The following is a 10,243-nucleotide window of genomic DNA, read 5'->3' on the forward strand; positions in this document are numbered from 1 at the left end:
CTGCTTCGTGGTGTTTGCAAGTGGATTTAGTGGTGATTCCCGCCCCCCCACCCACCCAACCGAGCACTTTAGCCACCCTGAGGATGAACATAAGGGAGCCCATTAACATCCACATTCGCCACTGCCACATGGAGGCTAAAGTGCTGAGACAAGAAACAAGCACCTGGAGGGAAGGCGAAGTCTGAAGTTACCTGAGTCTCCAAAACACTGTGGTGCTGGCCGTCCCACTCCTGGGGCCTTTCCTCAGTGCTCTGTGGCCACACCTTGTTTTGTCGGATAAATTCTTCCAGCCTTAAAACCTAAGACAAAGATAAGTAATACTGGGCCATGGCAGGAAGTCTCGCCTCTGGGGCAGCCGTTCTCCTGGCTTAGCTGGTTCTGGGGAGGGGGACCCATGCCACACTGACTGCTGGAAATACTGTTTCTTTTCTTTTGAATGTTTTTTCTTTTATAAAAAAAGAATTATTTATATAATTTTATTATTATTATTATTATTATTATTATTTAATTTGCTACAGGATACATGCACTCACCAGAGAGAGACAGAGAGAGAGGAAAAGTGAGAAAGCAAGCCGCCAGGTCCAAGACTTGAACTGCAGTTGGCCATGTGGGAGTCCAGTGCCTCAACCACCACACCACCTACTAGCCCCTGGGAATGTCATTTCTAGTTAGCTAGCTGCTTAGTTGGTTCAGAAGAAAACGAGCCCAGCAGTTTACAATACCCCACACTTCTTTAAATGAATTATATGCATACATCTGTACTAGGTCTGCAGGGGGCTTTCATGCCATTCCTGGAAGGCCAATTTCTTTTGAAAAATGTTAGTTTGTAAAGAAAATGAACAACATTTAAGAATTATACAGATAAAATGAGAGAAGAGTAGATGGAGTGTGCTATTAAGCCGTAAAGCTGCAATGATGATGATTATTAACCAGCTAATTAACCTGTCAATTAGACCTGTGCTCCCAGCAGACTTCAGGAGAATGAGGTCAATAATCACAACAAAACTCAGACAGTGCTAGAATCTTTGCAGAGAGTCGAATACTTGTCAGGCACCCTGCTAGGCACAGGAAGGGAGAGGCAGGGATGGCGTGAGAAAGAGAAGAGTAAGCCCACGAGCCAGTCACCATCTTTGAGGAGAGAGTCCTGTCTATAACCACAGCCACACTCAGTACAAGGAGTTCAAAATAGCAACTGCACCATTCACGTGCCCTTACTCGGTGCCAGGCATGGCCTGACCCGTGCCAATGCCCCTTTTTTGGTTTGTTTAAGAGAGATTTTTCTGATAGGGTGCATGCGCTTGCTGGAGACACAGAGACAGAAAGAGAGAAATCACCACTTGGAGGGATGGCCATGCCACAATCCCTTCTCCTCTATCCTCCTCTTGGGATTTTGGGCACACACAGGTGCCCGGCATGAGTTTCAAGCTGCTGGGTCTAGAATTCAAGCTGGAGTGGGTCATGTGGGAGTCCAGTGTTGTAACCATTATGGCATTCTCTGGTCCCAGTACTAATTCTTAAGCCTCCCAACAGCCACTAGGAGGCGAGAGCTGCTACACCAAGTCACAACAATAACCTCTGCTGGGGGGTCCAGGGGCTCCAAGGCACTGAGGGATGATCAGGGTGTGCTGATGGTGGACGGTGACGTTGGGGAGTGCATGGCAGGCAGCAAGACCAGCAGGTGGAGGTCAGGTTGCATGGACATGAGGATTGAAGAAAGCTCCATGTTGGAGGACCAATCTTGGAAGTTAGCAGTAGTGAGTTGGGTTGAAGTCAAATTGTGAAAAACATACGAATTCGAGATTTTAAGAAAGGTGAAGTGGGGCCTTAGGCAGATTTTGGCTTTCAGACCATGAGACCCGGAGTGAACGGCCAGGGGCCATGTAGAGGCAGGGAGATCCGTGACAATGCCGTTGCAAGACTCGAGAGAACATCACAGAGGAACAACGAGGCCACCAGAACACCCTCTGGCCTTCCATGAAGTGTATCTGGGAGAGAGATTTCGAGATTATGAATCTCTCCTTACAGTGCATCTTCTAAGGTTTACGAAATATTTCATTTGTTCACATGACATCTGTGTGAGCGTGAAGGAGGGTCTAGGTCAGCCGCTCTGAGCACCTCGACAAGGCTTTGGTGTAGAGAAGGGAAGGGGTGGAACAGCTTCAGCCGCAAGACCTGCAGGCCTCCACAGTGAGCAGGGGTGGGGGCAGGGTGTGAGGAGGGGTGGGGGGAGCAGGGCGCGGTCGAGGCTGGCTACCCCAGCTGTGGTGAGTGGGTGGGCAGAGAGTGGCGTGATTGGGGGGACAGGCTGAGTACCCCTTATCTAAAAGGCCTCGGACTAGAAGTGTTTAGAATTTAGAATATTTTGGAGTTGGGCATATTTGCATGTACAAAATGAGATATCTCAGGGATGGTCCAAGCCTAACCATAAAATCCATTCATGTTTCACACATGCCTTGCACAAACAGCCCAAAGGTAATTTTGGGTATTTTTTTACTGCAGGGCTTTGACTGCAACAGGTCCCATGAATCTAGGTGGGGAATTTCCCATTGGTGTAGTCGTGTTGTCACAAAAAGGTGTCAGATTGTGGGGCTTTCCGGGTTTGGGATTTTCGACGTCCAAGCTTACAAGAAGCTGAGAATGAAGACTAGACCGAGGCCCTGTGCCCAAGCCAGCCCCTCGTCATGCCCTGCAGTCTGGTCACCAGAGGGGTGGTAAAGGCGGTCTCCGTGCGGCGGTGAAAGGCCACATTGCCGGGTGTGAGTTCCGGGTGTGCTGCTGTGAGCTGCTCGACTTGGGGCGGTGACAGACCTTCCTTGTCCCTGGTTCCTCGCCTGCAAGTTAGAGATCTAACGTGTGCCCCGTGAGTGCTGAAAGGGCTGAGAGCATCGATTCAGGTAAACAGCTCACACAGTACCTTGACTAGAACAAGCGCTTGGCAAGGGTCAGCCATGATTGTTTGCTTAAGGTTTGTGCAATAGGGTGTGTATGCTCCTAGAGAGACAGAGTGAGAAGTCACTCCCCGGGGGTGGTTACGTTACAATCCCTTCTCCTCCACTCTCCTCCTGGTATTCTGGGCATGCATGCACACGCGCCTGGTGTGATTTTTGAGCTGCTAGGTCCGGGACTTGAACGATGGTCAGCCATGTGGGAGTCCAGCACCTTAACCACCACATCACCTGCTGGCCCCACCACTGCCGTTTTTAAAGAGGAATTCTAAGGAGAATTCAAAGAAATAGAAGGATAACTAAACGGGTCTCATACAGATATATGGGAACTCCAAAAAGCTCATGGAAAAAGGATAATAAAATATGAATTTATTTTGGTACAAGAAAAACCCCTTGAAATCCACATGTAGTTTCCGCCTAATACACATTTTCCATGAACTTTGTGAAGGCTGTGGGGGTGCCTGTTTCTCTCTCAGCAGATCTGGGACTCATCGATTAAGTAAATAAATAAACAAATATTTAAAAATCCAACCTGGGGAGCCAGCAGGTGGCACGGTCGTTAAGGCACCAGACTCCCACATAGCCGACTGGGGTTTGAGTCCTGGACCTGGCAGCTTGCTTTCAGAGATTAGGGTGCTAGATCCCACACGCCAACTGCATGGTATGAGTCCTCACCTTGGCGGCTTGAGAATCACGCTGGATACGTGTGCACCCATGCTCCGAATCCTGCGGCCTGCGGCCTCCTTGTTCCAGCCTCCCACATCAGGCTCTTCCTGCAGCCAAACGGGTGCCCCTGTGGGATATTCCTGCCAGCCAGCTCCTCTCCCCCCCATGGATGCGGGTGCTCAGGGCTGTCTCTGAGACCCCGGGCAGAGCCACCCTGGAAGCTGTGTTACTCAGGCTCACCTCCTGCAGAGAGTTCTGGAGCTTGGTGCCAAGGGCCACTTTCTCCTCCTCCAGCTGCTTCACTTCCTTCTCCGAGTTCCTCTTCACGTCCTCCAGCTGCGCCTCTGCTTCCTAAGGACAGTGGGAGGGTCAGTCTCGCAGCAGACACACGGAACTCACCCACCTTACTCCCAAGGGCTCCAAAGGCTCCGAGAGGCACGGAACAGTACGCACACCTGTGGTGCAGGGAGTCAAAGCCAGTGTTAAATCCACACCACCAAGTCGTGTCTGGGCATGGGCTCAGATGGGAGGCACTTGGCTCTGAGCTTTCCAGTGGCAAAAATAGAAAGAGAGAGAGAGAGAGAGAGAGAGAGAGAGGTCTCATGACTCAAAGGCCGACTGCAGGCCAGGCATGTACCATGTACTGCTGGACGCAGCTACTCAGCAGCAGAGGCCACATGGAGGCCGATTTGACTCCTGGCCCACCAAGAGCCTGGCATGGTGGCTGCTTGTCATCCCAGCCCTTGGAGGCCAAGGCAGAAAATTGGGACATAGCAAGACCCTGTCAAAAACAAAACAAAACGAAAAAAGCAAAACAAAAAAAGCAAAAACAAAAAAAGCCAACTATGTTCTTCAATGCAAAGAACTAGTAACAGTGGGACAAAATTTCCCCTCCTCAGCAGCATCCACACATTAGTCAAAATGAGGGGGTTCAGGGCAGGCCAGTGCCATAGTGGGTAAGGCCCTGGGTTCTCACATGACCACTGAGGTTCAAGGCCTGGACCTGGTGGCTTGAAAATCACGTCTGGCATGTGTGCATGCGTGCTCCAAATCCCGAGAGCAGACTGGAGGAGAAGGGATTGTGGCGTGGCCTTCCCCTGGGGGTAGGGATGGGGGGTGATTCGACCCCCGTCCCCAGCAAGTACATGTGCCCTATGTCGGCCTGAGTCCGATTCACTACAGCTGGAAGGCTTGGTCCTGTACTCCCAGCGATGTGGGAGGGTCACAACACAGTGAGTCCCTGTGTGAACACCACACACACACGTGCACACACACACTATGAAGTAAACTGTGTTGTGGCAAGGATTGTGTAGACAGGCGGCAGTGAAGGAGGGTACACGTGAAAACTGAAAGGGGCTTATAAATCTTAGTGCAATCATTACCCCACCTGCCCAAACTGAGGCACAGCAAATAACTCAAAAGTACAGACAAAAAATGGAAAATGAAATGCAAAGAAATACTCAATGAATCCAAAATGAACAGAAAGAAAAGGAGAAAACAGAACGAAGAAACAAGTAGAAAAAATAGCAATAGAGTGTTAATTCCATCGAGTGTCAATGATCTGAATAAAAAACATGACCTAAGCTCTCCACAGACCACCTGTCTTTGGGCCAGAAAGCAGGCCGAATCATTTTATAAGTAACAACACAATAGAGTATATTCTCTGACCACAGAAGAGTCAAATTAAGAATCAGTACACCTAGATTTGAGGCCTTCTCAAGGATTCCCCTTCCCCTTATCTACACGGTCTAACTTATATAATTCATAGTCTCCATTTCTATGCATGAGCAAAAAGTAAAACAGAAACCAAGAAGTGAACACATGTTGTTATATGACATGATGCACTTGCCAGATGGGCTCATGTCCCTGTTAAAGCTGAGCTGAGCGTACATTCAACGCGGGTTTGCTGACAGGTTACCAGGGCGACAAGGCGCCGGGGAGAACGCTGCCGCCCCCTCCTGACTGTGGCTCAGGGTGCAACCTGTCTTCTGCATGTAGGAAGACCAGGTGTACGTGACCAGGCACAGCCCACGGGGAGAAAGGCGTCCACACAGCAAGCAGACTCCAGTCAGGCATGGTTCGGCTGCAGCTCTAGCACCGAGTAGCTGCCTGGCTTTGCAGGGAACCTCTTTTCTTTTCTTTTTTTTTTTTTTTTGAAAACAATGATTTATTTACTTTCATTTATTATAATTGTTGTTATTTTAAATTTGCTACAGGGCACATGCACTCACCAGAGAGAGAGAGCGAGAGAGAGAAAGAGAGAGAGACAGGAATGAGAAAACAAGCTGCCAGGTCCAAGAGCCAAGTCGCAGTCAGCCATGTGGGAGTCCAAGTCGCGGTCGGCCATGTGGGAGTCCTGTGCCTTACCCACCAGGCCGCCTTCTAGCCCAATAGGGAACATCTTCGAGCCTCAGTTTCCTCATCCCTGAAGTGGGAAGTGAACATCTGGTGTAACCCGCTGGAAGGATCACATAGTGGCTAGTGTGAAGTGTCACCAGTGTCACGTCTGGGCATTGACAGTGTCGTCCTGGGCTCGATGTCGCCCACGCAGGCCTTGAGTAGCAGCCACTTTGCCGTAACCGACCTTCCACCACACGCCGCACTGGCCCAGGCCATACGGAGGGTCTCGCCTCTAGCCCAAGCGCTGGCCCTCCTTGTTGCAGTCCCAGTTTGGACATCAGACTTTCGAAAGGCCCAGTGACCTCTCTGGCCACACGACTTGGGCCCCGGACCAGTCTGGGCCTTGCGTGAGCCCTGTGCTCTATGGCACGCATGTACCGGGCTCGCTACCTGCAGCACCACACGGCACCGCAGCGCCCCTCATGTCTGACTGTTTTCAGTGACAACAAAAAGCTGCCGCCGATTCTGGGATCTTCAGGAGACTTTCTTGTAATGACACAAAGCATTCCACCCCATTCCTAATCACGTTGACTTACACTTCCTTCTTTTCTTGAAATCTGCATCTATGTGATTTGGTTTTCCCAGCAATTTTGAAACAAAGCCTTGCATTCCCTCGGGGGGAGGCCACCCCCTTGATGCAGACGGGCCAGCATGGGGAGATGAGGCAAGGATGGCCTTCTCAGGCCACCGCCATGGTCACCGTGGCTCCCTGCTGCCCGGCCTGCCCTGACCCCAGGAAGCCTCGCTTTCTTCTCTGGGTTTCCTTACGTCCGTGTCCCCATCCTCGCCGCTGCCCTGTGCAGGGCCGTGTCACCACAGGCCATTCCACACAGAGGAGGCCAGCGTGTGGGTTCTCTCCTGGAGGAAGGGGGCTCACTGCGCAGCCACTGGGCGGGGGTTCGGGCCCAGCCTGTCTGGCTCATGCTCTCTCTCTGCGGCTTTGCCAAGCGAGTGGAGCTGAATTTCCCTAAGTTAACACTCACGTGCACAATTCCACCCATGTCTGGATGGACGACTCCAAGCCCTGTTTTCCTAGGGTCCAAGGAAAACCCTGTCTCCTTCAGAAGCCCCTCACTCCCTCTGGGCAGGAACTGTGCCTTCATCTGTCAGTACTCAGCCTCCTGCATAGTGGCTAGTCTGTAACAGTTGAAGAAGGAAGAAGGAAGAAGGAAAGGAAGGAGGTAAGAGAGAAGAAAAAGAAACCGCAAGGCCCCCGGGAAGCGGGCTCACCTTCTGCAGCCTCTTCCTCTCTGCCCCCATGGCCGCGCGGGCCTTGACCTCCATGGTGTGCCTCTTCACCGGGTCGCCCAGCTGCCTCCCCAGCTGGCCCCCGAGACGCCACTCCTCTTCTGTCTGGTGTCTGACCCTACTACGCAGGTCGTCTTCGTATCGCTGTCTCGTGTACTCCGCTTCAACGCTAGCCTCTTTCTTGGTCTGTAAGAAAAAGGACCTTGTAAAATTGCAGAGGAGGAGTCAGGAGGGAGGGACCACCATCTCCCTTTTACACGATTTTTACAGTGTTTAATACTGATTTTACAAGACGCGTCACACGGTGCAGTAAATTTTACAAGACTGTATATTCGGCATTTGTAAAGGCTTTATTTTATCCACCATGGGAAATGGGCTCTTTGGAATGGTGGCCTACTGTTACGGGACCAGGTGTTCCAGCCCACGCTACAGAGGTTTCTAAAGAATGCTTTGTGGGACCAGCAGATGGTATATGGCTACATCATTGGACTCTCACATATTCAACAGCGGTTCCAGTCTCAGACCGGGTGGCTTGGACTCACACTGGCATGTATGTGTGCATGCCCAGGATCCCAAGAGAATGGAGGAGAAAGGACTGCAGCATGGCCATCCCCCATGGGGGGATTTCTCACTCTCTGTCTCTGTCTTTCTGGTGAGCAGACACTCCCCATAGCAAAAGCCTCTGTTGAAAAAGAAAAAAATGAAAGAATGCTTTGTTAGGACCAGTCACGCGGGGTGCTAGGCAAGCCTTCGGATTCCCAGGAGACAGTGGCTGGGAGCTGGGGGGCCTGCGACCACCCCTCCCCTTGTTTCAAATACCTGGGCCATTAGGAAGTCGGCTAGAACAGCACTGCCGCCTCGGCTACCCCTGCCACAGTGTGGCCAGCTGATCCGTGCGGGCCACCATGGCTAGCGGTAGCCTGAAGCCCAGCCCAGCTGGCCCCTGTGCCTCCCTGGCTGGTCGGACACTACCTGTGGGTCTGGGCCTCCTTCCGTGTGTGGACTCTCCTTGTGGGGGCTGGAGTCCTGCTGAGGGTGAGGACTGTGCACGTCCAGGTCACTGCCTTCCCCGGGGCCTGCGCTCTCTGAAGCCGACGCGGTCTTCCTGCCGTCTGCAGGCACACGTTTCAACATCACCTTGAGCCCCCTTGGCCCCGGCCTCACGTCCCCCTGGCCGGCCGCCCACCACGCCTGTGCAGTCCTGCCCCATGGCCTGCTGGTCCAGGCAGGTCATGCTCCGCTCTCGCTTTGGTCAGGCAGCACCCGAGCACAAAGAGCTGCCCTGCACTCCCTTCCTACACTTGGCCCTCACCTGCAGTTTTAGAGATTTAAAAATGGAGTATATTCTCCACCACTATCTACATTCAACAGGAATGGACAGGAGACGGAAAAGAAACATGACTGGGACCAGCAGTTGGCGTAATGGCTGTTGCTGGACTCCCATGTAGTCGGCCGCGGTTCGCGTCCCAGACCTGGTGGCTTAAACTCACACCGGGCGCGTGTGCATGTGTGCTCAAGATCCTAAGAGGAGAATTGAGGAGAAGGGATTATAGCGTGGCCATCCTCCCAGAGGGTGATTTCTCGCTTTCTGTCTCTCTCTGTCTTTCTGGCAATTGCACGTGTCCTATAGCAAAAACCTCTCCAAAAAAAGATAAGTAAAGTAAATCTGACCGGAACTGCTTATTTTTCTTCCCATCGTCCCTGGGTATGCATGCTCTTCCTTTGAAGCCACGCTCTGACCCCCTCGCCCTCTGGTTGCGACTCGGCCCCTCCCCAGCGTCTCACCGGGGCTCCGTGTCCCGCGACTCTTCTGTAGCACCAGCCTCTCTTTGGCCACAGCCAGCTTCTCCCCAAGTTTCTGGGCAGTGCTTTTCAGCTCCGAGTTCTCCTGCCGAGCCACCTTGAGCTGCACATCCAGGTCCTGGACAGGCAGGAAGGTCCGTTCTCTGGTCACAGTGAACAGACCCTCCAATGCACACAGCCCGGTCTGGGGTGGGCAGGGGCAGGCCAGCTGCAGGCGCTCAGGGTGGCGGGGCCCTCAACTCCCGCTCCAGTGGGATGGGCGGTGTGGACCTGGCTACACTCAACCTCTCTGTACTGAGGACGTGGTGGGATGAGTGGCCGGCTCAAAACAGATGACAAGCGAGTCAACCCCGGGGAGTCCTGGACCGTGAGTGGTGGGGCTTGGTGCTCCCTGGGGCTCACGGGCTGACTGCAGTGGCCTCGTCTGCCACACCACATCCGAGGACATCGAGAGGCACAGCGAGGTGCAAGGTGCAGGGGCTCTCGGATGTGGGATGGGCCTGAGCACTGGGGGGCTGCCTGGCTAGGCCAGTCCTGGCCTCTCAACCAGCCCCTCGGTCTCATCTGTAAGCTGTCTCTGAGCTCCTTGGGGGAAGGGCCACAGCTTGGGCTGGCAGGGCGGCGGATCAACGCTTGCAAGTGATCTCTGCTGAGCTGAGCGGGAGAGGGAACAGGGACCTCCGGACCCACCCCAAGCCAAGTGCCAGGTGCACGCGGGGCTCTAAACCAGCCACTCCGGGCGTCTCCACTGGGGACCTCCTCACCTGAACGCGCTCCTTCAGCCGTTGCGCGTACTTCCTCAGGTCGCTGATCTTGCGGCCTCTGTGCTCCAGGTCCGCTTCCAGCTTTCGGACCTGCGCCTGCAGGCCCGACTCCTGCACCTGGAAGGTCTTGCGACGGTCGGCCTCCTTCTCCTGCCACTGCCACAGGGCCTGGCTCACGGACTGCTGCATGGCCTGCCGGATGGCCTCGTTCTCGCGCTCGTAGGCGGCCTGCAGGTCCGCAGCCTTGCGCGCGTAGTCCTGGCTCAGCTGCCGGTTCTCAGCCCGCAGCCGCTCCACCTCCAGCAGGACCTCCTGCATCTCGGGGCCCCCGGCGGGCTCCGCCTGGGCGTCGGGGCTCTCCTGGGAAAGCCGGCTCCACTGCGGGGGCTCGTGGCCGGCCAGGTGCCGCAGCCGCTT

General features: G+C 53.7%; 1 protein-coding gene across 1 annotated transcript in view; it reads right to left on the minus strand.

Moving 5' to 3' along the window:
- The window catches only part of FAM184B (family with sequence similarity 184 member B), a 49,202-nt gene that overhangs the window by 23,417 nt on the left and 15,542 nt on the right, over positions 1-10,243 (minus strand). The window contains exons 8-13 of the mRNA XM_014592453.2: positions 9,827-10,243; positions 9,045-9,180; positions 8,232-8,371; positions 7,242-7,445; positions 3,852-3,962; positions 192-299 (exon numbers count right to left, since the gene is read on the minus strand). Of these exons, the coding sequence (XP_014447939.1) occupies positions 192-299; positions 3,852-3,962; positions 7,242-7,445; positions 8,232-8,371; positions 9,045-9,180; positions 9,827-10,243 (1,116 nt within the window). The remainder of the gene's footprint in view (positions 1-191; positions 300-3,851; positions 3,963-7,241; positions 7,446-8,231; positions 8,372-9,044; positions 9,181-9,826) is intronic.

The sequence above is a fragment of the Tupaia chinensis genome, unplaced genomic scaffold (assembly GCF_000334495.1).
Source record: "Tupaia chinensis unplaced genomic scaffold, TupChi_1.0 Scaffold000695_1, whole genome shotgun sequence".
NCBI classification, from domain to species: Eukaryota; Metazoa; Chordata; class Mammalia; order Scandentia; family Tupaiidae; genus Tupaia; species Tupaia belangeri.